Source organism: Ambystoma mexicanum, chromosome 9, assembly GCF_040938575.1.
Source record: "Ambystoma mexicanum isolate Mex_15411 chromosome 9, UKY_AmexF1_1, whole genome shotgun sequence".
Taxonomy (NCBI): domain Eukaryota; kingdom Metazoa; phylum Chordata; class Amphibia; order Caudata; family Ambystomatidae; genus Ambystoma; species Ambystoma mexicanum.
The window spans coordinates 311,062,533-311,089,760 of NC_090931.1; the positions used below are offsets into that span (position 1 = coordinate 311,062,533).

At 53.1% G+C, this 27,228-nt stretch overlaps 1 protein-coding gene across 3 annotated transcripts in view; it reads right to left on the bottom strand.

Moving 5' to 3' along the window:
- The window catches only part of ZZEF1 (zinc finger ZZ-type and EF-hand domain containing 1), a 3,309,810-nt gene that overhangs the window by 668,552 nt on the left and 2,614,030 nt on the right, over positions 1-27,228 (bottom strand). For all 3 annotated transcript variants that reach the window (XM_069614719.1, XM_069614718.1, XM_069614717.1), the window contains exon 44: positions 19,789-19,908. In XM_069614719.1, coding sequence (XP_069470820.1) covers positions 19,789-19,908 — 120 coding nt within the window. The remainder of the gene's footprint in view (positions 1-19,788; positions 19,909-27,228) is intronic.

Here is a 27,228-nt window from a genome sequence, read left to right on the forward strand (position 1 = left end):
CCCAATCGGCCACCAGGTGGAGCTGGAGGCACTTCATCTTGAGGCGGACATTCTTTACAGTGAGTATATGCTGGAGGTCCTCAGGCCCAGAATGTGTTGGAACCACCATGCTGAGGTGGTCATGATGGCAAGAACGAGCCGGACAGTCTTGCGGAAGGACAGCATCATCATGGGCATAGGAAACACCCGCTGAACAGCAGTATTCCAAAGCACCCCGAGGAAGACCACTTTCTGAGATGGGCACAACAGTGACTTCCTCCAGTTGAGGGAAAAACCCAGCAGATTAAGGCTGTCCTTCTCATTCCGACCCCAAGGCACAACCCTCTGCTGGCTGTGTCGATGAGGGAGACCGAAGACTCCATGAGGTCACTGTGCAATGGCCCTGGCATCTGCCAGACCGGCCTTGAAGGCGGCTTGCTTGTCCGAAGGGAGGTCGGGCGGAAATTCCCTGAGCTCCCGCCACAGCTTCTGGTTAGCTGCAGTCAAGAGGGCATCAGTGTTGGCTTGCTGCAGTCCTGAGATGGAGTAACAACACTTTCCAAAGGACTCAAGGACTTTGTCTTCCTTTGAGAGTCAACTGGAGGTGGCTCCTGTGGAGGAAGACGATGGTTTAGAATACAATGAGGCTGCAGCCACCACAGAGAAATGGGTCTACGGGTGGGAGGCAAGGAGGATTGGCTCCCCATCCATCAGCCTAAACCTGCTGTCCACCTTCTTGTTCATCTGAGCGTTGGCCCTGGGCTTCTCCCAGATGTTCCACGCCACCTGCAGGACATCCTTCTGGAGGGTAATGTCAGACTGTATTGTGGGGCGCTTGCCCAAGACCTCTGCTAGTACCCCCAACTACTGGGGGTTTGGGGGGGGGGGGGTTTCCTCAGGAAGAGGGACCCCGAAGAGCTCTGCCAGGACCTGAAGGCGGTCATGAAAGGCTTTAATGGATGCCGAGGGTACAGCATCCTGGGCATCATCATCGTTGGCATCGTCCCCCCACCCCCCTCTTTTTTTTTTAACAGACCAAGGGTCATCCGGGCCCTGGGACACAGGTGCTGGCAGAGTCCCCCTCCCCTCCAAGTCTGGAGCCACAGACATGTCCAACGGCTGTTGAGGGGGAGGTGTTGTTGGTACAGGAGGAGGTGGGGGAGTCAGAACAACCTGAGGGGCCAGAACCAGTGTAGGGACTGGCACCAGAACCGGGAGTGCAGGAGGAATGGGAGGAGTACCCAGATGAGAGGACCGGGAAGGTGCCACCTGCGGGTTGAACTCTTTCACAATGTACTTCAGGAGCTCCTTCATCTGAGGGGAACGCATGAGGAGATGGAAGCGGTCCTCACAAGCCGAGGGATCAATAGGAGCCCGGCCCTCCAAGGCACTGGGCGTCTGCTCCTGGTCAACACGCTGAGGTGCCGGGTGCATGTGGCCGTGCAGCTGTTATGGGTAGATATATCCCTGCAAAGACCAGAAACCTGCACCGTAGGAGCCGCTGCCGCTTCTTGAGGCAAGGGGGCTGGGATCATCCTGCAAAGCCCCTAATCGATGGGCGAAAGCACTGATGGGCCCTGGGCCAGATTCAAGATGACCACCTACCTGGCAGGTTCCGCCACGTGACGCTCTGCCATTTTGAAGCCTTGCCCGACACCCTGGGCGGGAGGGTGCGAAGGCTCTGAGCCAAGAGAGCCCTCAGACACAAAAGGATACACCTTGGGTCATGCATCCAAAGCAGCAGCGTTGACCTCAGAGATCCCTCTGGTAGGTGCTGAGCCCTCAGCCGGGCGGTTGGTAGTCGAAACGCTCTGATTCACGACCTCAAAGCAAGCACCGATAGGCTGTGAGCCTTCGTCACCTGTGCCGGTAGCCGTGCTCGATCTAGCCGAGGATAGACTCTTGGAGGTGGCACTCGATCCCTTATCCCCTGGGGTAGAATAAAAGGACAAGCCTAATCTTCCTTCTGAGGACAGCCTGGTAGGGGTACCCTGAGCACCTCAGGTTGGGAGCCGATAGCGTGGAGGGCCTCAGGTCGGTCCCCAGACTGCACGTAAGAGCCCCTGAGACCCTGGGCTTGGGAGCCGGGATCCTTAGAAGCATGGGGCTGCCAGAACCTGAATCCGAGATACCCCAATCAGTGGGAACCCAGGGAAGGAGTCGCTACGCTGTAGAGCGTGCTGAACAGAGGGCCTACCTTGTCTTGATGAGATCTCCTAGCGCCAAAGTCCTTAAGGTGGGGCGGAGAAGAAGTGTGGAAGATCTCCCTCCAACACGACATACGATTCTTCAATGATGTGTGACTGTGAGCGCTGCAGGCCGAACATGAGTCCCAGCGGTGGTCGGCCTAAGCACTCAAGACAGAGCATGGAGGTCCAAGCCAGGAAGAACGATCGCATTAGGCACATCTCATGAAGCCTCCCACGGAGGTGAGGCACTGAAGGGAAGTAAAATAAGAATTGCAAAAACACAAATGGGGAGTAAGCGGAAAGCTAAAAAAGTATCCAAACTGGCTGACAGGTCCGGAAGCCAGGGGCCTTGGTGGGGCGTTCCCGCACCTGAGCTGGCACCCATGTGCGCTATTCTAAATTTAAAGGGGAAGCTCATTTTTTTCACTACCAAACATGGCGGTACCGACCCCATGTTAGGGGCCACCCACAAGGATGGAGAAAAGGGGACGGATGTATGAGAATGTCAAAAAAGAAGAAGCGGGACAACTTGGAAAATGAGTGCCTAGTAGTTAGTGAGATAGAGATAACAGAAACCACCAAGGGGCCAGAAACTCAGGACCAACGAGGAGCTGTAGCGGTGAGCAGTAAACAGGGAAAAACAAGGAGCTCGGAAAAGTAATGATTATGAATACACCAGTGCAAAGGCAATTGGATTGGGAAAGTTAGACCGTACAAAAGAGAATTATGGGATTGGTTTTAGATGTGAAAAAGACATTAATCATACAGGTTGGGGCTGTATATTTAAATTAACACCTGTGCTTCATGCACACTACAGCACATGCTTGAGGCGTGTCCATATGTGTCAGAAATATGACCACAGGAATTGTTGGGTATGTGCAGAATGAGAATGGGCACCAGCTAATTTCTGAACGCAGACATCAAACCTCTTGAATTCTAATAGACAATTTTTATGACCCAGGTTGATAAACGTTACAGGACACAGATTTCCTCCAGGCAAGAATGTGAGATATCTACAAACAAAACCGAAAAGAAGCTTTAGTAACATCTGATGAATAATTAACACTCAAAGAAATAACCAAAAGCTTGATAAATCAGCAAACTCTAAGGGGGTAATTCATCAAATTCAGCGCAGAAGTAGAGCACGCGGGCAGCGCAGAGAGGGAGCGTGCGCAAGCCGTGTGCGCCAAACAGCATTCTGGAGCACCGCGTATTCATGGATTTCACAAGCCATTTGCAGCCGTGGCGCAGCGAACATCCAGCAGCACCAGTTACGCCCCCCCTTGCGCAAGAAAAAGCCATAGAAATTCCCAACACAGCGCAAAGGGCCGCGCTAACCCTGGACCAGTTTACAGGCCCCCTACAGTAATCTCATCAAAAACTATGCGTACCCCACTCGCGGCAGCCAAAACGCATGAAAATGTACTCGCGCACCCCCTTGAATATGCGTACCTCGCTTGTGGCAGCCAAAATGAATGAACATCTCCCTGCGCACCGCCTTCAATACGCATAGCCTGCCTGCGCCAGGCAAATTGCGTGGTAAAAGTCCCCCCAGCCCCTCTGTGGTGTGGGCTGCCTGTGGGTCATGGTCAGGGGGGATGGGCTGGCTGCGGGGTATGGTCAGGGGTGTAGGGTGGTCCCCTGTGGTGTGGGCTGCCTGCAGGGCATGGTCAGGGTGTATGGGCTGCGTGCCTATCTAAAATCCTATCAAAATCAGAACTATATACAAAAAGGAGGAGCAAAGTCTGTGGACTTCAAATCATAAATAAAAAGTAAGGAAACCTATGCCTAAATAACTATGTACAAAGGCGGTGGGCTAGTCCGACGGCTCACTTCTTGATGTTCCGGGCCAGGGCATCATCGAACTCCAAGTCGATATCCTGGAGGCGGACCTGTTCCCTGGCCTCCAGGGCTTGCAAGGATGTTGCCATGGACTCCGCCAAGTCCCTGCGAGTTGCCACGAGGCTCTCAGCCCGCCTCAACGCCTGGTGCATGGAGTTCTCCGCCCTGACCATCACGAGACGTGCCCTCTCCGCCCGCCGCTGCTCTGCATCGATTTGCTGGCACAACTGCTGCCACACGGAAGACACAACCAGTCGATGCCTGCCCCCGGGATGTTGTTGGCCCGAGTGATGACTCCTCCCACGCCGAGCCTGCTGCTGCCTCAATGCCAAATTCCTCTGCCACCATGACGGCTTCCGGGCTGATGGAATCCCCTGGGACCATCGTGCACGTGCCCTACTTGATGATGCCTGCACATCCTCCATTTGCTGGGGTTCAGTTGGTGGCGTGACCACCCCTGCTGGACCCCGACTCCATACTGTGGCAGGGATGTGCTCTCCACCAGCCTAGCCGCGGGCTCAGGGGCAGCTCCACAGGGGGCCCAGGTGATACATGGGTGGGAAGACGGCACAGAGGACGACTGGCACACAGGGGGTGCAATTGAGAAGGGGGGGTTGCAAGAGCATCCAGCACACGGATGAACCCTGCGCCAGTGACCTGTCCTAGCAAGTCGAGGCGGCCAAGCAGGTATTCGAAATGACGTGCACTGTCCTGCCTAGAACCTTGCACGTCACCCCGAATACCACACGTGCGCAACGCCATACCGACTAGGACTGGCTGCACATGGTCACGGATTGCCACGTCTGCAGGGAGAGTCAGGCCAGTTGATGTAGACGCATCCCCTACCTGCGAATGGGCCTGGACAGAGGCATCCCTGCTGGTGCGGGATGATGCAGTCACAGGATCAGGGACAGGATTACACACCGTTAGGACAGTTTTTCTGAAGTCCAATTAAGGGCCTAGCAAAACCATTCTACTGAGGCAGTACAAGACTCCACTCTTAGTATGAGGCTGTACCACCTGAGTTCGGGGTAGCGTAGACAGAGCAGCCAGGCTTATTTAGGAGGGAGAGAGGGCAGTAGATACAGTACAAGTGAAATTGTAATACAAGTGATCCAAAGAAACACAAACACTATGGGGGTCATTCCGAGCCTGGAGGTAAGGTGAAAACGATGCCGGTAAAGGATTACCGGCATTGCTTACCGCTACAGGCCATTCCGACCTGTCAGACCGCTATTTACTGCACCGTAAACTACGATGCTGTAAATACCGGTCTTGGGTCGCGCGCACCCCCACCATGCCGTAATTAGCGACATGGCGTAAACCGGAGCTGATCACAAGTATGGAGCACACGTAAATAACGGCCTCATCAAGGCCGTAAAGTATCTTACCGGCATGGAGTACACACAGGCATCTCAAAGTAGGACTAAAGAACCATGAGCAGTGGTCCACAGAGCCACAGGTGCACACAATCAGCACAGGTGGAGGCAATGGGAGTGCGCCACAGCAGAAAAGGATCACACCCACACACCACACCCCCTCCCACGCCAAGAAAATAGTGGTAGCAGCACATGAGGCAGGAGGCCCTGCCAGCAAGGTCAAAACCACTAGAACTACACCAGGAGACACAGGGGGAGACAGGCCCAGCATTCAGCCCCAGTGCCGCCTCCGCCACCACCCCAGCAGCCCCCATTCCCACGCAGCAGGTCCTGTCCCTCATGGAAACCCCTGAGCAGTCACCCTCCCACCCGCTAGAATGTGACAGCCTCACCACCATAATTTGGTGCGAAATTACCAGATAAGTGAGCAGCATACAAATACACACCGCTCTCCCGGCACAATTGAAGGTGGTCCCTGTGCCCCACACTCATGCCATACGCACCTATCAGCACACAGTTGGGCCCATGCATTGGCAGGCATGCCAAATGATATGGGTGCCCCTGACAGCACCCACATGGATTAGGTTGACCTGCATGGCATGCATGTGGCGGATCACAACCGCAAGCAATACCATTCCCCCAACGTGCAGACGGAAAGCAAGGCAAGATAGATCATCACATAGGGGTGGTCCCGACATCCCGGAACAACTCATGACTCAATTGGCCAGCTGACCTCCACGCTACCGTGCCACATGGGCCGACATGCAGGATGACGTTCATGGCTGCTAGGTGAGGAGTCTGACTGTGCCATTCCAGTGCATTTGTGGCATGAGGTGGGTGCCTGCATGAACAAACTTGGCTGAAACGATGAAGCCACTGCACAAAGTGCACCCCACCAAACACCGTGCCACAGAACCAGTGTAACGGCACATTAGTACAGATACCCAGATCGATGGTGTAAGCCACACCACAATCACAACATTAACAAAATCTGACAAGGCCAAATCCCACAGCACATGCACCACTCATTTGCGGAACCCACTACCATAAGGCCATACAAGAAGATGCACTGCATATGCAGAATATGCCTGCCTGCAGCATTTCACCACACCGGAGAGTCATCCCTGGGAGTAGATTGAACAGAGGGCAGCAGGGATACCACACCACATCACCGTTTCGGCACACCCAGAGGAGTGGTGGAAATCACCATAGTATAGATCAGAGCAGTATGATGAATATGAGCCACTGACTCGAGCCAACACACCCAACAACGGATTCACACAGTACACAGCACTTCATGTATCTACCATCTAGACTGCTGCATGCATCTATGAAGTGCCTATCACGAGATGTGCGTGACAATGTTCATGGACCATCTCGTAGACGCTGGCCCCTGCAGCATTCCATTGCACTGGACACCTATTGGGGCCATGAATGGGCTAAATGCATCCATCGACATGTGCGTATGGGCATCAATGACCTGCTACCATGTCATAGTAGTGCAGTTCTCCTACATGACAGTCCAGAGACTTATCTAAATTGGCTGCACATGCAGGTGTTGGCGGCTGTCCCTTGACACCATGGTACAGGACCCCTCTCAGAAACACACAACCAGGCCCAGGGAGCCCTATAAGAATGGCTGCACATCTGCATGCGTGGAGATGAAGCCACCACCTGGCTTGTATAAGGCACATATGAGTTGCTGAAGCTGGACTGGTGGGGGACCTTTGCAACTCCAAGGGTATTTGATTTTTAAATGGATGAGTGTAAACATCACTGAGGTGACTTGGCCCTACGTGCTCTGGCATGGACTCAACTGGTGAACTTGGCCCACGATCATCGTATCCCCGTGTGTCTGTTGGAGCACTACGGCCAAGTGTTGCAGGATCCCCAGAGTCACTGCATGATGCCAGGGGGACATTGCTGGGCTCCGGGGTGTGGACTGTGGGATGAAACTCCTCCTCGGACGCCCCACAGATGGATGAAGGGCTGTCCACAATCTCCTCAGGGCCCGTAGCTGCCACCTCCCCAGCAATGCTGGACTCTGCCAACGTTGGGGTGGCCATTGTGGCAGGCGCTGATGCAGGGAGGGATTGGGGTGGTGCAGCCTCCACTGACCTTTCTGGAGCTGGGGTGGGTGTTTTTTTCGGTGATGGAATGCGCCGGACCCTGCCACTGCCCATGGAGGTGTTTGGACGGCTCGTCTGGGGCTCACCGCTGTCATGATCAGTGCCTGTGGGGGTAGAAGAGAGGGCCAACATGAGTGATTGTATGATGCCCTAATAGCATACATGCTGCATTCACATTTCAGTCATTTGGGGTTTGTGGCCTTTTGGGTGTAGCAACAGCAGTGGTACATGTGCATGAGTATGATATGTACGCAGGTTTCGGAGTGACTCATCCTGCCCTGGTAATGTGCAGTCTGGCTCACACACTGCCGAACCTGCAGCACAGTTTGCATGATAATATGTGCAAATCAGAGCACTACGATTGATGTGCGTTATGTACTTGCACTTGGCCCTTGAATGCGTGGCATTTGGCTCAGCATTATTTGGATTGGGGGGAGGCAGCATGAGAGGGTGCCTTAGACGGGCCGTGGGGGACTATACATCATGTAAATGCCTTTGGCAGTATTGACTTTGGACACTCACCTCCATCGGCAGATGACGTAGCCCTGCACTCCATATCGCCGACGCCCTTAATTGATTCCGTCCTGATCAGTGAAGCACATTTCTCCTCCCATGGCTCCAGTCTCAATGGGGAACTTGGGCCCCCTCCAGTATGCATTGCCTCATTCCGGTTGGTGGAGAGGAGGCTCCGCACCCGCAGATCAACCCACCGCTTGCAGCAGTCCCAGGGGGTGCGGGGGGTGGTGCCTACTGCACTCACCCTTTGGGCGGTTTGTGCCCAGATGTTTTTTTTACGTATAACCGACTCTTGCCGCATGTTTGGGCTGAAAACAACATCGGCGTGCTCCGCAAGGTGGTCTACCATTGCCTGCAGCTCTTCCGGGCTGAATCTCCTCTTGCGGAGCCGGTCCTCGGACTTCTTTGGGGCTTTCGGCATTGGTCCGTGGTGTGCGGTCCTTTCAGGTACTTCGGATTGCTCCCAAGGGTGCTGCCTGAAGAGGATGGCAATGGATTGTGTTTTTAAAGATGGCCGCCGCGCTCCTTCCCGTTCCTGTGCGATGACGAAATTTCCGGTTCCGTTGTTTTGCGGTGACCGTAATTTACGGGATCCGTAAATTACGGTCACCTTTATTTACAGACGCTACTGCTTACAAGGTGGTGTTGTGATGTACGTGTCGCAGCATGCCGGTAGGGGGTTTTGCGGGTCATTTAGCGGCATGCCGCTAGGTACTTTTCCGGCATGGCGAAAAGCGCGTGTCCGCGAGGTTGTAATGGACAGCAATTAGCGTCTGTCACCAGGCCAGTGTCGTACTTTCCGCCATGCCGGAAAGTACCTGTACTTACCTCCTAGCTCGGAATGAGGTCTTATGTATTGTAAAAATAAAGGATTTATTTAAATACAGGTAGGCCCAGATAAATCTAGGGGTTAAGTAAGTACTAACACATTATATGAAATCACAATATAAAACACAACACTATAATTGAAAGTACACAGATCCAAGTATAGACCTTATTTGGAACACCTAACAGTAGTTATAGGGAAGTCAAAACCTTGTTATACACATTTAGTATAGGTCAAGCCTATTCTTTGGGAGTAAAAGACCAATGGTTACTTTAAGATTACTTTTGGTAATACAAGGACGGTAGGCCCTTCCAGTTGTACAATGACTCTTGGAACAAATCACATAAACAGTCAACTGGACAATATACTTTTGGTGAATAGTGAAACACTTATTCCCCGTGAGGAGCCCGAAAGCCCCAAACGGGAAAGCAGCTTTAGGCAGAAACACAACGCGATTGTTTTCTGAAATGCTAAACGCTGTAGTGTTTCTGCCTAAAGCCGTTTTCCCATTTGGGGCTTTCGGGGTTCCCGTGGGGAGCCCGAGAGCCCCAAATGGGAAAACAGCTTTAGGCAGAAACACTGCGGCATTCAAAAACGCTGCGGTTTTTCTTTTCAAGTTTCTTTTCAACTTTTTTAAAGCTGCGGTTTTATTTCTAGGTTTTCCGGGCTCCTCCAGCCCGGAAAACTTAGAAAAAAAACCACAACTAGTGTTTATTTTCATTAAAAAAAATAGCACTTACCGAGATGCAGCTACAGCTTTTCTGCCTGTAGTCTCCGGTCTCCGTCCTGAGCGTCCTGCGAGTCCCGGCACCAATGAAGGAAAAGCCACCCAGTGGTAGCTTTTGTTTACTACAGCTGGCTGGATTTTCCTTCATTAGTGCCGCAAAAGCCAAAGCAAGCACAGCGGCGGGCATCCATTTCACAAAATGGATGCCCCCATGTGCTTCCCTTTGAGCTTCATTTTCTCAAAATGTTACATATGGACTTAAAAAAAAAAAAAAAAGTGGCAATCGATTTTTTTTATTATTGGCCATCTTTTTTTGCAATAAAAACATTTTGGGCGAACCATTCCTTTAATTAGATTGTCCCTGGGTCTGTTTCCAAGGGGGCACTGTCCAGTCCCCCCTTGTCGAGTTTCTGGCTGGTGGCAGTGGTTACCACGCGAAATATTCCACCGGAATATTTCCTATGGGATTTTCCCATTGATTTTAAACGCACCAATTTTTTGGTGCAATGTTAAAGATACTGGTTTATTTATTTAATATAAAATCACCGGTTGGGTCTTTTCACCAGAACTCTTTTCCAAAATGGTGTTTGTGCCCGTCTCTGTAACAACAACCAAGGTCGGGCCCTTTGTTCCACTTTTTGGCAGGCTTCTCCACAGAAGCCCTCCAACTGGCGCCACTCTGTCTGGGTTCCACAGGATGTGTGGGTGGGGGATTAGGCACCCTGGACTGCGCTGCCTTAGCAGCCCAAGTCGCACTCTGTTCTGACTGGCCCAGTGGTGAGCCGCCCGGCTCACCGTTTAGCATGTATGAGTGACAGCTAGGCTGTTGAGTGGGGGGTTTTCTGCATAAAAGCAGGGCTTTGGGGACTGGAACTTCAGAAGTCGCCACAGGACCTAAGAAATCCGAAGAGGGGAGAAGCTGAGCCATCTACAACGACGACACCACCGGTGGAGCCCTGCTGCAACAACCTCACCACTTTCCCGATGACAAGAGAAGATCTTCTGCTGTAAGATTCTTCTCCTTTTGAGCTGGTGGGGACAACCAGTTCGCCATTTGCCTTCCAGGATGTCCCTTGGTCGAATCGCCAGTGCCAAGCACCCCGGCGGTCGGATAGCCAAGCTTCACCACTGTGACCGCGAATAAAAGGAACGCACCTTTTTCACCGAACGAACTCCGCGGCTGGTCTCTTCCCTAGGCAGTGCAACGACTCCAAGTTTCCTCCTCGACGAGATCTTCTCTTCCCCTGGTCGAAACCACAAACTGCACCCGCTGCCAGGAACAACTGCCACCGCTGGAGCTTCCTCACTCTTTAAGTTACTGTGTTCCGCCTGGCCTCCCTTTCTGCGGATTGCTAAAGGTGACCCTTAAATCCTTGGCTTTCCAACTGGGTTGGCCCCCAGACCATCTATCTTTATCTTTAGCATCAAACCAACCTCCTTTGAACATTTCTGCAAAGACTTGAGTGCTTTTTAAACTGTGTGATCTTGGGCACATTTCGCCTTGCTCCATTTAAAGTGGGCCTGGCCTATGAACTTTGGCTCTACAGTAGACTCTGCCTTCACTAACTTGCTGTGGTCTTATAAAAGTGTTGGGAACGGTTTTATTTTTATGACCTGCCTTTTTCTCTTCCTTTAACTTAATTATTAGATTGCCATCTAAGTTACATGCTCACATCTGTTTTTACAAATCGTGGTGTTTTGACCTAGGCTTGTCTAATAATTATTAAGGGAGGTGTGTATACTTTTTCTGATTGTGTTTGAACTTGCTTTGATTTATAGTGCTTAGTGCATTTCCTAAAGTGTGTTTTAAATAAATAATTATATACTTTTGATAACAATCTCTGGTTCGTGTTTGCTTGCTCTACTGTGTTTTTAGCCCTATTGTGTATCCTCTGCATACTGCCCTACTCATCTTGAGAGAAGTCTGACTGCTCACCCACAGCTACCAGGTAAATCTGGGTGGTGCGGACTGCTACCAATTGGGTTTACTGCGTACTCCTGTAGTCTTAATCTTCTTGCAGTGTTCCCCAAGGGAACTGCACAGGATTCTGCCTAACACTGCATGAACATCCAAAGGTTGGCATGACATCACAAGCAACATGGGGAGTGCCGATCACATGCACACACACCACCAGACAGACATGCATCTGTACATCACCACCACCTGTCACAGTGCAATCATCGGCAACTATGTCACATCTGCCAATCAGGTACCCAGATGTCCGGGATACATGCATCCATGGCGTCTCACAGTCAAACACATGCCAAACAGACACACACACACACACATACACTGTGCACATACATGAAGGTGGGACCAGCATCCATGTGTCACACCCCAACCATGGCATAGCACATACACAGAAATGCAAACGTGTGCATCTCCACATGCAGTTGGGCATCATGCATTTTAACACATACACAATTGATGTGCATCACACATGACTGGACTCACATGCAGCACAGCCATGTTCCTGAACACACACATCCATACATGGGCCATGTCAGACATATGTCCAAGCTGCACACTGCTGCCACACCTCAACATACACTTTGTGGAATGGGACAGCCCAGTCACTCACCGCTCGACTCCAGACGCGTCTGCCTCTCTACGACCTGGTGGTGAAGCACTGGGTTGATGCATTCCAGGACCCTTATCTGGTCGATGGTAAGTTGGACCTGGCACCCCCCTGCATCCGCTGCACGCAAGAGGTGCCGGGCCTTCATGAGGGTCCTGGACCTGAAGTCCTCCCAGCGCTTCTGGATGTGTTTCAAGTCGTGGGATGCCACCCCCTCCGCGGTAATGGCAACCACGATGTCCGACCAGGTCCTCTTCCGTCTATCCTTGTCGGTGCACGGTCGTCTGAAGAGGGCATCATAATGCCCCAGGACTTGCTCCACCAGCATGCCAACTTCTGTGGCTGAGAAGCTGACAGCCCTCTGCCTCTGTGGCTGGGGGTTGCCAGTGGTCTCAGATGGTGTTTGCCCCGACATGGCAACCCCCGAGGCAGGTGTGGGTAGGCAACTGGGTCCTGGGGCTGGGCTGTGGAGCGATGGAACAGCAGTCGGGAGTCTTCTGTTCCAGCAGGGGTGGTCGCAGCAACTGGACCCCTGCAGATGGCTGATGTGCAGGCACCAGATAGCAGGGCACGTGGGTAGCAGGCAGGTAGGCAGCAGCAGATGGCTAGTGGGAGGCTTCTCAGGGCTTTGGGGGGCAGAAAAATGGCCTTCTGGGCAGGAGCGTGGTCTTCCGTGTGTTGTCGCGTGGCCAGCTTGATGCAGAGTGAATCTGCACCTGAAAATCAGCACGTTTGCATTAAAATCGAGGAAAGGCCCTTAGCGCGTAAGCGCATAAGTGATGTGGCACACGTAGGCGTTGCTATGCGCAGGGGTTAAAGGTCTGCATAGGACGCCATTTTCTTGTACGTGCTTTTTGTGGGGAGCGAGCGTGTGATTTTTGTACTTCTTGTGGGTTGACACGCGATTACTTCACAGCGGTTGCAGTGCGTACTCCTTGTTTACTGCAGCAGACCTCAATTCTTCTTTTGGCATGTGTGTTTTTTCAGTTCATTTTTCCAGGTAGAGGGTGAGTCGCGCACGTATTTTTCCACTGTGGTTGCCCGAGTGTGTCGCGTACCCATTTCAAGGTCATTGTAGCCTGCATGTACCACGCGTACGCATTTTTTGTGTTTCTGGGTGCCACAGCGTACTGCGGATCCTTTATTCCACGCATGTGGGCTACCGAGGGTCGCTTGCACGTTTGTTTTTGGGGTGCCTGACCGTTACGTGACCCGCCATTTTTCCCCAGGGGTCGCAGACAGCCTTGCAGCAGCACAGGGGTACCTATTCCACCTAGTACCCTGCCCCCTTCATCCCAATTGCCCAGGACAATGGTTTTCTGCACCTCCCATTCGCACAAGTACATCAGTGCCGTGGTTAAGAGGAGACCAAGTGGTAAGGGAGGCAAAGGTGGCAGACCTCCAAGAGGTATCTGCGGTAGGGGACGTGGCAAGGATGAGCATTGTGGCCAGGGTGGCCAAGGTGGCCCCCAGTGGGTCAGGGAGATACAGCTGACACCATCCCAGCTCAGGGCCTGCTAGCCCGGCCTGGATTGGTCACCGAACAGGCACGGGATGACTCACAGGCCGACTTCCGTGTCACGATGTCCAAGCCACAGGTGGCGGTGAAAGTTGCTGTCACCAGGCCATGTGGATCGTAGCAATGTCATCTGCTGCCCCGAGCAGCCAGGGTGAGGAGGCTGCAGGGGCAGCTGCAGCTCAGACTACCCGGCTCCGAGTCACCCAGTCAGGACAGAGTTGGTCCCGGCCCCTCACACCCAAGCAGTTGTGCCGCTTGGTCCTGGCAACAACACCCAGCAGCCAATGCCTGCGGTGAGACCTTTGGTCATCGTGCCATTGCCTGCTTCCAGTGGCCAGTCCACCAGCGCTTCAACCCCTACAGACCGGAGCAGCGTAAGCCACTCAGGGTCCGCACCACCTCTCAAGAGGAAGAAGCGTGCTCTTGCAGAACAAGAAGGGACCCCAGACACTGCTCGCCCCTCCGGCACGTCAAGGAAGCAGAGTTTTAATAATGTGGAACTAGACGCACTTGCGGGCTCCGTATCGGAACATGGGCGCGACATGCTGGTGACGGCACGGTGCAAGACTACGGCTGCTCAGCGTAGGGCCCCTGGCAGTGCATCGCGGACCACATTAGTTCCTTGGGATTTGTGAAGCCCACAGATGATGATTGCTCAAAGCGTTGGAATGACATCAAACGCAGAGCAAAAAACAAGCTGGCTTCCAATTACGCCTCTACTCTGGTGACTGGCAGTGGGTCACCACCAGAGGAGGATGAACTCACAGAACATGAGGCAATCGCTGGTGGGTTCATCGCAGAGGATGAGATCCAAGGCGTGGAAGACCTACCAGATCTTGAGACAATGTCCGATGAGTGCCCATGCGTGTGTCCAGACCATGTGTATGTTGCTTGGGTGATGTGTTGTGATTGAGTGCCAGGACAGGCTGTGTAGTCATAACTGCCATATGCGACCCATGTAGTGTCTCCAAGCCATCCCCCGCCCTTGGGTTTGGGGTTCTCTGTATCCTTACTGACCACTGCAAACACTTTGCACATGATGGACTGCACTTGCCCTTAAACTCATCATGCCACGACATGGTTATTACAGTTTTTTATCTTTATTATGCCCGATTGATGGAATCATTTGCATGAATAACGCAGATTTGTGTGCCTTTCTGCCCGAAAATCACCATACTTCAGACAGGGATTTTCGCCTAGAAAGGCACACAAATGCGCGCTGTTCACGCAAATGATTCCATCAATCAGGCTGATTGACTGCTGCGCACCTACACATGTACTGCAAACGCTCACTTCTGAGCCCTGTTTGAACCTTCAACATGACAATTGACTTGTGTCATGTCCAACTGACCTACCATTGATGTATCCATGTGCTTCCCATCACTGTATTTGAACACACTGGCGTTGTTGCAGTGTGCGACACGTGTGTTTTGTCCCACTCTTTTGCATGTTCTGTTTGATGATATGCATTTTACATGGATGGGGGACAGCAGTGAGTAACTCCCATCTGGGTGTTACTGTCGGTTCTGTCATGGCTATGCTATGTGCCATCTGTGTGATGGCATGTGTCATGTTTGTGGATGGTCCATGCCCCTCACACGCTTATGTGTGATGAAGGTGCTATGCACCATGCAGCACATGTGTTGCTTTTCCATTTTGGAGTCATCAGTGTCTGCTTTAAGGGTCCCCTTCCACTTCATTGCCACTGCATGCATGGCTGAGTTTGTGTCATGTGTGACATGTCTGATTAATGTATTGAATGTGTACATTGTGATGGCTATGTGTGTCAGCTATGCTGATCATGCGTGTCTTCATGACTTCTCTTTTCATTTTGTGCAGGTGATGAGGCACTAGATGCTGTGAAGGAGGAGGAGATGGCGCAGGGGCAGGAGTACTCAGAGCCCCAACCAAGCACCAGTGGAGGACGTGGAGGGGTGGGGGTTGCAGCACAAGAATCCATTGGTCCTACAGACCATCCTGTCCACGGGTTTCTCTGGGTACACCTCCGACGATCTCTATGGCTCAGGTGCTGATTCAGACATTGACACAAATGACTCGTCGCAGGTGAGTGTTTCTGGCAGGCATGTTGTTCTGTCCAACGCACCTGCACTGGGGGTAGACACCTCAATGGCCCATTCAGTGTTGGAATATCCGCCTGTGGCGGTTACGGATGCAGGGTCACACTCTGGAATATTTGCTCCTGTTCCTGGGGCAGCAGATCAAAGGAGGAATGCAGTCCTGCAGCCTCAGGCAGCGCCAGCATAGCAAGGTGCACATCACCTTGGGGCCGACAGGTGTTGTGTCCAGCAACGCAGTGGCCGTGCGCCACTGGGCAATACTGTGTGGGAGAACTCCATGTATGCAATTGCACAACAACAGGGGGCATCATGGGAGATGATGGATCAGGCCGTGTGTAGGGTGGCCACTTCCATTCTCCCCCCCGAAAGGCAGGTGGAGCTCCAGCAGCAGACAACGTGGTCCACGTGCTGCTCACACAGGCAGGACATGTTGGCCGCCAACAGGGACCGACAGGCTGAACTGGGGGCTCTGCGCATATCCATATCTGCAGAGGTACAGTCCCACAAGGATAGCCTGAGACAAGATAACACCTCCCTCAGAGCTATTCTCGGTGCACTTGAGGTGTCCCAGAGTGGACGGTCAGAACAGCAGCTCGAGCAGATAACACGCACAATCTCAGCTGAGCTTCAGGCAACCCGTGAGGAGATCTGTGCATCACATGAGGCCTTGCAGGCAGAACTCTGTGCTACCGTGACGTGCTGCATGGGGACCTCCGGACCATTATCCTACAGAACCAAACCTTTCAAACCCGCATGCTTGCTGCCATGGAGGAGCATGCTAGGGCTTTGCGTGGTCTGCCTCCCATACCACGCACACCTTCTCATGTAGCACCAGAGGGGGACGACAGCGACGGCAGTTCTCCCACTATCGGGTAGCCGTGCAGCCCATGAGCCCATGGAGGGATTTTATTTCTCAACATCCACGCATGTGGGTGTTGGGGTGCACCCTGCACCTCCTCCCTCCTGGGTGCCCCCCCGGTCGACCTATGGGGATTTTTGATTTTTTTTCCTTTTTAATTTTTGTTTTCCTCTTTTTTTGTCTATTGTGCATTAATGTTACAGTGTGTTGCTTTGCGTGGCACCCGTAGACATCCACTGTGTGTTCCAGCGGGGCCCATACAGGCTTGTCTTGTGTTTGAGGCTTGGGGTCCAGACACATATGCCACTCCTGCTTCCTCTTTCCATGGGCTAGCAAGGGTGGCACTGTGTGACAATAACTTACACAGAGGCATTGGGCTTCCATTAGTTGGGTGGCCAGTCTGTAGTCCAAACTGTGTATACACCCCTAGTGGGGATTAGTGAGGATTTCTCCACTGCATGGTTGATTAGTATATTGTATTCAATATTGCTCATTATGCATATTTACATGAATCTTCTTCATGTCTTGCCTTGCCGTCGCATATGCAGTTCATGTTGTATGCAGTACCCTGCTACATTTACCTACCAGCAACACACCGAAGATGGGTTTATGTCAATGTGCTGGCTTTGTCAGGTTGTCACACTTGGACTATTGTGATTGGTTACTGTCAGACGTTGCCACTGTTGGGTCCTGTATTCATGTTTTGTCATGCTGGTAAGTATATGTTCTTGTGTGCAGTTTGTTTTTCATATGTGAGAGGGAATTGTCTGTGGCCTGTTTCCATTTGTGACGGTGCACTTTGTGACAGTTGTGTCATGTGTTGTGCATTCATTTGGTTACTTTCACATTGCATGCCATGCCATGGTGTCTCGGGCGGGTGACATGGGGTTTGGGAGGGGTTGGGTGTCATACCAGTATTTGGGTGTGCTGTTTTGCAAGGGGCTAGTCGTTTATGCAGCATGATTGTGTGCCTTTTACTGACACAGCAATGGCTCTGTTTAAGAAGCTAGGGATGCACCCATTGTAGCACTTCCAGGGAAACAATCTCAGGGTGGTATGGTTGTGACTGTTGACTGTCCCTTTGTCATCATCGATTGTCACCTGGTATGTGCCAGGCTTGTGTGGACTTCGCAGGGGTGGGATTTTAGGTGAAAAATGTTGCCACAAGCTGGGTACGGGCTGCCTCGCCACGTGCCCTTTCCCCTCCCATGCGCAGCGGCCGTGCATGTGGTTGAGGATGTGGGGGCACCACCGTGTCCACTGGCACGCGTGGTTGCAACACTGTGCAGGACACATGTTGCCACAATGATTCCGCACACTACTGGGGGCGCATATAGCAGCTGGCCGCCAGAGCGGTCAAGGGTGCGGAAACGTGACTTCAGCACTCCGAATGTGCGCTCCACTATGCCCCAGGTTGCAATATGGGCTGCGTCGTATCTTACCTCGGGTGATGCAGGGGTCCGTATTGGCATCATCATGTAGGTGCTCAGAGGGTAGGCACTGTCCCCTGGGGAGGTGATAATGGTTGTCATTAGTTGGGTTTTGCCAACTGTGTGTGACATGCATGTATGTGCACAGGCATTTGTACTCACCAATAAGCCATGTGTCGCCATGCCTCCCAGCTTCCAGGTCCCGGTTTAGGGGTGACATTCTGAATATGAAACTATCATGGGGTACCCCGGATAGTTGCCATATACAGAGGTGATGATTCCCTTGGCATCACATACAGGCTGCACGTTGATGGAATGCCAGTGCTTGCGGTTGCGATAGATATGCTCAGTGGCCCTAGGAGGACTTATAGCCACATGGGTGCAATCAATGGCACCTAACACTTTGGGGAAGTGTGCCACCCCAAAAAAGTCCTGGACCACGGACTGCCTTTCTGCGGGTGTTCTGGGCATGTATATGTGTCTGAGGACAGTGGGGCGTGCAGTCATGAACGCCAACACCTGGTGTAGGCAGCGTGACTGCGTGGGCTGTGAGACGGCCCCAACTATGGCACTTGTCCACTGAAATGACCCAGTAGCCAAGAAATGCAGTACATTGAGCACCTTTTCCAAGGGGCTCAGTGCTTGGGAGCACAGGGTGGGTGATGCAAGGCAATCCTCCCACTCAGCGACCAGGTCTAGGATGATATGGGGTGGAAACCTGCACGTGCCATAGACCTGGTCATCAGGCATCCCAAAAAGGCTGGTCCTGGGTAAAAAACTGCGGGGCCTGGCTATCCTCCTGTTCCTGTGGTGTCCCACGACCACTGCTGCGAGGAAAGGTACATTAATTGTAGCGGTATGAGCTTGTTTGTTGTTTGCGCGCACTTTTATACTGCGCTGGGGCGCTTATGCCTGGCATCCATGTTTCCGGATTAGTGCGTCTTTTGTGGCGCGCGGGTTTCCCCTGTTCGATTCCATGAATACGCGTTGTTAGCGCGCGTGTGGGCGTTGCGAGGTTTTGGCAGTGGTACTTCCCCCGTAACACCCACATTTTCACATGTTGTTCCCCATTCTGTGTGTTCCGCCCCCTTTTTAGGTGTGTGCGCTGGCCTGTGTGCGCCTTCACTGGCTGTCTCGCGCACAGCCTTCGGGAGGTCGCAACAATGTGTGCGCCACACACAGATTCAGCGCAGATCACAGGTAAGCCATGCACAGCGCCTTCCATGAATCGACAAACTGGCGCTTGCGCGGCATTCGCACGCGTGCGCTGCGATTTTCATGCTTGCGCCTCCGTTTTCAGCGCACATTAATTCCAATTACCCTGTAAATCTTCCTAGGAACCACCCGAAAGCTAAGTGCAAATACTGACAAACAGAGAGGAATAAAGAGGTGGTTGCTTTGAATGGACTGCCACTCGGAGATGATCAACCCACATATCAACCATCCCGCACACTGTTAGATGATGAGATTAAACTTTACTGGACAAACTGTTCTGTTAAGTTTGCTTCTACATATGCACACAAAAACAAATAAACAAGATGGATGATAGACTGGAAGAATCATTCTCGAAATGCTCTTGGCATCTACTGCACACCACTCCATGCACCATAAACTAACACAATATCCTCTAACATTATGCATTGTTGGGGTAATAACATCCATGAGTGAAACATTTCAAGTACTGTCACTTGTGGACAGATCTCACAGTAAGAAAACACTAGTTTCACATATATTACCTCCAGGTCTCGGAGAAGCCATGTTTTACTAAAGCCAGTGCCTTTGCTACATTTCTTCACAAGCAGCTTCAGTAATCCAGAGTGAAGGAAGGCTGCCTGGATCCCTTCAAATCCAAGAGTCTAGTTGAAAACATAAGAAAGATAAAGGTTATACCTAAAACCTCTAAGTCAATGTAAACCTATCAAAATCTAACAGAGTTTGAAAGTTTACCACAACTTTAACTATTTAAGGAATAATCATTGACAATGAGCTGTCAGAGTGATACCTTCTTGGAAGAACCAAGATACGAGCTACCAGCAAAAATCAGACATACATTTCACTCCTATAATTGAATTAGAGTTTTTCTTATGCTTCTTTTATTTTTCTAGCACCTTCAAAATGTGCTACATTCAGCAAAGTATTATACAATACACATTTTTATGACTGGCTCTTCAACTGTGCTGTACCTGTTTTAGCAACCAGTCCTAAGTTCAACTGATCCCAGATATATAGGCAATTGTTAATAAACATCATTCTAAGCAGCTCAATGAAACAACATTTTTAGAGTGATGTATGTGTTCAGCAGCAAAAACATAGAACAAAACTTAAAGAAACTAATATGCAAATACTCTTGTGTGGGAGTAAGGAACAAGTTACTTACCTGTAACTGTTGTTCTCCAGCATGGGTCTGGCATGGATTCACATGCTCATGAATATTCCCCGTCGTCAGGCTGGGAATCCTCGGTAAAGAAAAAACCAGTATCAGTTTCGTTTCTGATCTGTCTTTCGTAGTAGTAACCAATCACTGGTCTCTGCGTCATACTGACCACAGCCAATGACTGCCCTCTACCTAAGCCCCGCCTCTGGCAGCCATCTTCAGATATGGAAGCACGTGAAGTGGCAGTATGACCAAGTGAAGAGCCGCAGAGGGGTAGGCGGGAGGGTTCGCATGTGAATCCATGCCAGACCCATGCTGGAGAACAACAGTTACAGGTAAGTAACTTGTTCCTTCTCCAGCATGGGGTCTGGCATGGATTCACATGCTCATGAATAAAGATACATAGCAGTACCCACATGCACAACCACGGGAGGTGGCAAAGGCTCAACATTAAGCATCACATCAAACTCAACATTAAGCAATCTTACCTCCTCACCAGGCTCACCTCAGGCGAACAGGTTGCGCAGCACTGCTTGGCCGACCCTGGACTCCTCCCTGGAATCCCGATCGACGCAGTAGAATTTCGTGAAGGTGTGCGTCGACCTCCACGTAGCAGCCCTGCAAATGTCCAGCAGGGGCACACCAGATAGGAACGCGTGGTAGCTGCGATCGCTCTGGTGGAATGTGCTCTCGGACGGCCAGGCAGCGGTCGGTTTGCCAACCGGTGACAGTACATGATACAGCCGGTGAGCCATCTGGAAATGGAAGCCTTCGAGAGAGCCTTCCCCTGATTGACAGGTCCAAAGTTCACAAAGAGTTGTGACGTCTTCCGAAAACACTTCGTGCGATCCACGTAGAACTTCAGCGCTCTAGCCACATCCAGCGAGTGCAAAGTCCTCTCAGCCGGCGACGAAGGCGACGGGAAAAACACAGGCAACACCAAGGGTTCGTTGAGATGGAAGTCCGACGGCACCTTGGGCATGAAGGAGGGGTGTGTCCTGAGCACCACCCTCGTGTCGTGAAAAGTCAAGTACGGGGCCTTGCAGGAAAGGGCCTGGATCTCTCCCACCCGTCGTGCGGAGGTGATGGCCACAAGAAACGCTGTTTTCCACGACAGGAACTTCAACGGGGCCGAGTGCAGAGGCTCGAACGGAGGTCCCATGAGCTTGGTCAGCACCACGTTGAGCTCCCAGGCCGGGGCCGGAGCCTTCACCGGCGGGAACGATCTGAACAGTCCCTTCATGAATTCTTTCACCAGACGATGAGACCACAAGGATGTCCGCCCCGTGGTTCTAGTGTATCGGGAGATCGCAGCAAGATGAATCTTGATGGACGCGTGTGCCAGTCCAGCTTTGGCCAGCGTCAACAGCTACGGCAGTAATCCTTAGAGGGTTAATCTTCTGTGCGTGGCACCAGACAGAGAACCTCTTCCATTTGTGTCCGTAGCATTTAAGAGTCGAGGACGCCCTGGCCTTTGCAAGAACCTCTCTGCAGTCGGCCGGTATGTCGTATCCCCCAAACTCTAGCGCTGCAGGAGCCAGGCCTGCAAGTTCAGCGACTTCGGGTCGTGGTGGAGGATGGCGCCTCCTTCCCTGGAGAGCAGATCCGCGTCCACTGGCAGCTTGATTGACGGGGACGCTGACAAGTCCAGAAGGTCCGGGAACCATATCTGCCTCGGCCACGCAGGTGCGACGAGGATCATCCTGCACCGTGACCTCTTGAGCTGGTTGATGAGCCGGATCAGTAGTGGCAATGGAGGGAACGCGTATAGGAACAGGCCCGCCCAGGGGAACGAGAAAGCATCGCCCATGTTCCTCGACTGGGGAAACCTGCTGGCGAACCTCCGGCACTTGGAGTTCGTCGCCGTCGCGAACAGGTCGATCTGCGGTGTGCCCCACCGTCGGAAGAGGCGATCCACTAGATCCTGCCGTAGTTCCCACTCGTGGCACGAGCGCAGCTCCCTGCTGAGTGAGTCGGCGATGGTGTTTTTTATCCCTGCCAGATGAAACGGCACCAGAAACATCCTTTGGGCGACGGCCCAATGCCACAGGTCCTGCGCCTCCTTGGACAGTGCTGGGGACCTGGTTCCGCCCTGTTTCCTGATGTAAAACATGGTGGTGGTGTTGTTGTCGGTGAAGATCCTCACCACCTTGCCCTTGAGGGACGGAAGGAAGGACCTGAGGGCCCAGTACACTGCACGGAGCTCCAGGACGTTGATATGGAGGGACTTCTCCGTCGGGAGCCAAAGGCCTCTCGCGTGCAGATTTTCGGTGTGCGCTCCCCACCCTTCCAGGGAGGCATCCGTGGTCACTGTCTCCTGGTGGTCTGGGGTCTGGAAGTCCATGCCCGCCGTCAGATGCGCGCGGGTGCCCCACCACCGGATTGCTCGGCGGAAACTCTCGTCGAGTGTGATCCTCTCCTCGAAGCCGCCCGTCGTTTGGATCCAGCGCACGTCCAGGAACTTCTGCAACGGGCGCATCCGGAGCCTGCACATGGGAATGAGGTAGATGCAAGAAGACATCATTCCGAGGAGGGACTTGATGGACCTCACCTTGGCCGCGTCGGAAACCAACATCCGCTGTACCTTGCCCAGGATGGACCTGGTTCTTTCCTCCGACGAGGAGGCCAGAAGGGACACTGTGTCGAGCTTCGCTCCCAGAAACAGTGCGTTTTGCGCGGGTACCAGGTGGGACTTGGCGTAGTTCACGGAGAATCCCAGGTCCGTGAGAAGTTGGACGGTCCTTGCCGTGTGCTCCACGGCGAGCTCCCTCGTCTTGGCTCGGATGAGCCAGTCGTCCAGGTAGGGGTAGACGTGGATCCCCTCTCGGCACAGCTGCGCCGCCACTGGTGCAAGGCACTTGGTGAATACCCTGGGTGCCGACCGTAGACCGAAGGGAAGGGCTCTGAACTGGTAGTGACGCCCTTGGACCACGAACCTGAGGAATTTTCGGTGCCCTTTTAGGATGGGAATATGGAAGTAGGCATCCTCCAAATCCAACGACGACAGGAAGTCGCCCTCCTCCAGCTGACCCAGGACGTGCTGGAGGGTGACCATCCGGAACTTCTGAGCTTTGATGAACTTGTTCAGCCGTCGTAGGTCTAGGATGGGGCGCCATCCTCCCGTCTTCTTCTTCACGAGGAAGTATCTTGAGTAAACTCCTGAGCCCCGAAGCCTCCTTGGGACGAGTTCGATGGCGCCCTTCCTTAGCATCGCCCTTACCTCCCGGAGAAGCTGAGGGACGTGAAGCTCTTTCCTGGCCACAGGGGGGACGCGCGGGCACCTTCTTTGAAACTCGAGCGCGTGGCCCTGGGCTAGGGCGTCCAGCACCCAACGGTCGGTGGAGATGGACTCCCACAGGCTGACGAAGCTCGCCAGCCGGCCTCCCACCGTGGTGCTTCGGTGGGGGCCCGACCCCACGGCCGGTTCAATCCTGCTTAGACGAGGCTTTGCCGCCTTGACCTCCTTGGCGACGACGGCGGGGTCCGCCTGACTTGCCTCGTCCCCTGTAAGCTTCTTGAGACGACGAACGGGCCGCTTGACCGTAGGTGGAAAATCCGCCGCCGGAACCTTTGGAGGCGCCCTTGCCTCCGCCGCTCCGAAAGGGTGGCCGCCGTTGCTGGAGAACCCCGAGAGCCCGGGCTGTCTCCGTGTCCGCTTTAATGGCTTGAAGGGAATCGTCCACTGTTTTCCCAAACAGGTTGTTCCCATCGAACGGCATGCCCAGGACTCTGGTCTGTACGTCTTGACGGAAGTCAGTAGCCTGGAGCCATCCACGCCGCCTAAGGCACACGCCGTTGCCCAACTGGCGAAATCCAGTGTCGGCCATGTCTGTCGCAATAGTGTTGGCGTGGTCCGACGCCACCTCACCTTCCTGCAAGATCTCCAGGGCATCCGCCCTGTTGTCGTCCGGTAGGAAGTCCAGCAGGGGAGCCAGCTTGTACCACAGCTCCCTGTCGTACCGGGCTATGATAGCCAAGGCGTTAGCCGCCTTAATCGTCGTCGCTGCAGACGAGATGACCCTGCGCCCCATCGTGTCCAATTTCTTTCCCTCGCCGTCCGGCGGGGAAGTCGACGTGGAGGCCGCAACCCCCCCCCCCCGCTTTCTTCCTGGCCGCCGCGGAGACGACGGAGTCCGGGGTAGGCTGCGCCCGGAGGCACAAGGGGGCCGCGTCCGGGACCCGGTACTTCTTCTCGTACCGGTCCCTTCTAGCCGGCGTCGTGGATGGGTTCTTGAGGAGGGCGAGGCCCTCATCCCAAATATCGTCCAGTAGAGGTACCGCGAGGACCGTCTTCCTCTTGGCCTCGCGCCGCTGATAAAGGAAACCTTCCTTCTTCTTCTCCTCAGGGCAGAGCTGGAAGAGCTCGGATGCCCTGGCGATCATGGAGTGAAAAGATCCAATCTCGTCGGGCGGGGAAGCCCGGGTGGGAGGAGACGACGGCAGATCCTCGTCGTACACCTCGTCGTCCGTACCCGTTGCGGCCGTGTCAGTCCCCGTATCATCCCCTCGAGTCGTGGACGGGGAGGAGGGCTGAACGGGGCGCGACGGCTGAAAAGGAGGTGGAGGGTGAATCCTTCTTTTCTTAGGAGGGGGGCTGCCCGAAGGGCCTGGTTCCGGGTCCCCCGACGGGAGTGGTTCCTCCACTGGTAACGGCAGTCTCGTCCTTATCTCTGAGCATAAGGACTGTATAGCCAACAAAATGGCCGCCGAGTTGTCTTGCGGCACTGGCAGAGGGGAATCCGACGGGCGGTCAGGGGCCCCGTCGGTACCCTCGACGATGTCGTCGTCTCCTGCGTCGGGATCCCTCCCGACGGGCTGGTCTTCTTCCACGCCAACGCCGTGGCTTAAGACCTCAATCAGTTCTTCCTCAGAGGTTGAGGCCGAATCCACGGCGACCTCCTGCCCCCCCTTTTTCTTCTCCGTCGGAGGTTTCACGGGGGTCCTGTCGATGGGCATAAAAGAGGACTCCCTCCGCGGTGGCAGGGAGACTCTGAGCCCCGAGGTCGCCACCACCGGCGTAGCCTCCACAGGCTGAGCCAGGGCCGCCGCGACTGTCTCGATAGAGGCCTTGGCCGGATGGATTAAGGCTTTCACCACCCTTGGGGCGCTCACCGCCTTCTCCTTGAGGGGGGGGACACTGCCTCGCTCCCCCTCCGCCTTCGAGCTCGACCGGGGCCTCTCCAGGAGCTTCGCCGGGTGCTCGGCCTTCCTCTTACCCGACCCAGAGCGTTGGCTCGTGGTTGATGGTGCCGGGGAGGGTGCGCCCTGCCTGGTGCCCGTAGAGCCCGACCGTTCGACGCTCCCGGTGCCAGCGGACTCGCGGTGCTTTGCCTTATGTTGGACCCCCGTCGCCGGGGCGTCCTCAAAGGTCTTAGAAGACCGCTCGGATTTCTTCTTCTTCTTCTCGCCGGACGGGCTCTTCCCTTGCAGCCAGTTGGCGAGATGTTGATGGCGGTCCTTCATGGTCCGCTCCGACATGTTGCCGCAAAACGCACAGTCCTTCTCCACGTGCGTCTTGTCTTCATGTAGGCAGTAAAGACAAAAGGAGTGTTCGTCTTCCTTAAAGACATTCTGCAGCTGGCATCCAGGGCAGACCCTGAACAGCTTTCCGGGCGTCGAGCTTCCCTTCTCCTGGGCCATGACCGAGATGGGCCTGAGAAACTTCTGGAGTCCTCTAAAAGCGTAGCTCGACGAATCTTCACCCTTGAGGGATGTAGACCAATCCGACACGGGTCCCCGTTGATCGGATGGAGAGTCGGTGGAGCTTGAGGCTCTTTTGACCGAAAAAAACAAAGTTTTTGAGAAAAAAACGTGAAAAAATAGCACTAACGCTCGAGAGCAATAGCACGAGGATCCCAACACATGAACATGCGGTAAAAATCTGAAGATGGCTGCCAGAGGCGGGGCTTAGGTAGAGGGCAGTCATTGGCTGTGGTCAGTATGACGCAGAGACCAGTGATTGGTTACTACTACGAAAGACAGATCAGAAACGAAACTGATACTGGTTTTTTCTTTACCGAGGATTCCCAGCCTGACGACGGGGAATATTCATGAGCATGTGAATCCATGCCAGACCCCATGCTGGAGAAATAACTGCAGAAAAAGGCTGTGATGGAGAATGGTTTAGGGAATTAAAAAAACACTTTTCTTCTGTTCCTCAAATAGAGATGCTTCTAGATCTATTAAGACTTCCAAAAAACATATCCCCTTTACCTGTTGTTCACAAGGAACTAAAAATATTTGTGGCATACAAAAAATAGGTAATTTTAGAGTCGGTGCAGAGGTAGGCAAGGTAATTGAAAAGCAGTCCCCCACAAAGACCGGTACCCAAAGTTACAGTATTATTTTTGCAAAAACACCATATCTGGAGCATTTGGGTAGAAATATGACTTCACAGATGCAAAGTTCTTACTAAACCAGGTTCATAACCTTGAGGGTGACAAGGGCTGCAAAGCAGCTGGAAGGTGATGTGTAACACTCTACAAATACCCAAATGAATGAGGTGCATGTTATTGGCACTTATTTTGACAAGTGAGCCACAATACTTCAAGTTGTACTTGCAAGTGTAAGCTGGCAGGGATACACTACAACCCTTCCGGTCCCGATTCTCCATCTGTCATCTATGAACAGGACAAGGTAACTCGAGTCCAGGTTGAGCAGGGTAGACAATGCTGGAATCTAGGAGGCTAAGATTGTGCTAAATCATTCAAATCATTCTGCTTGTCGAAGCCTCTGTTGCCTTCAAAAGATCAGACTTGCCCTAGTTGTCAACCTGCTTTGTGATAGAACACAATACAACCCC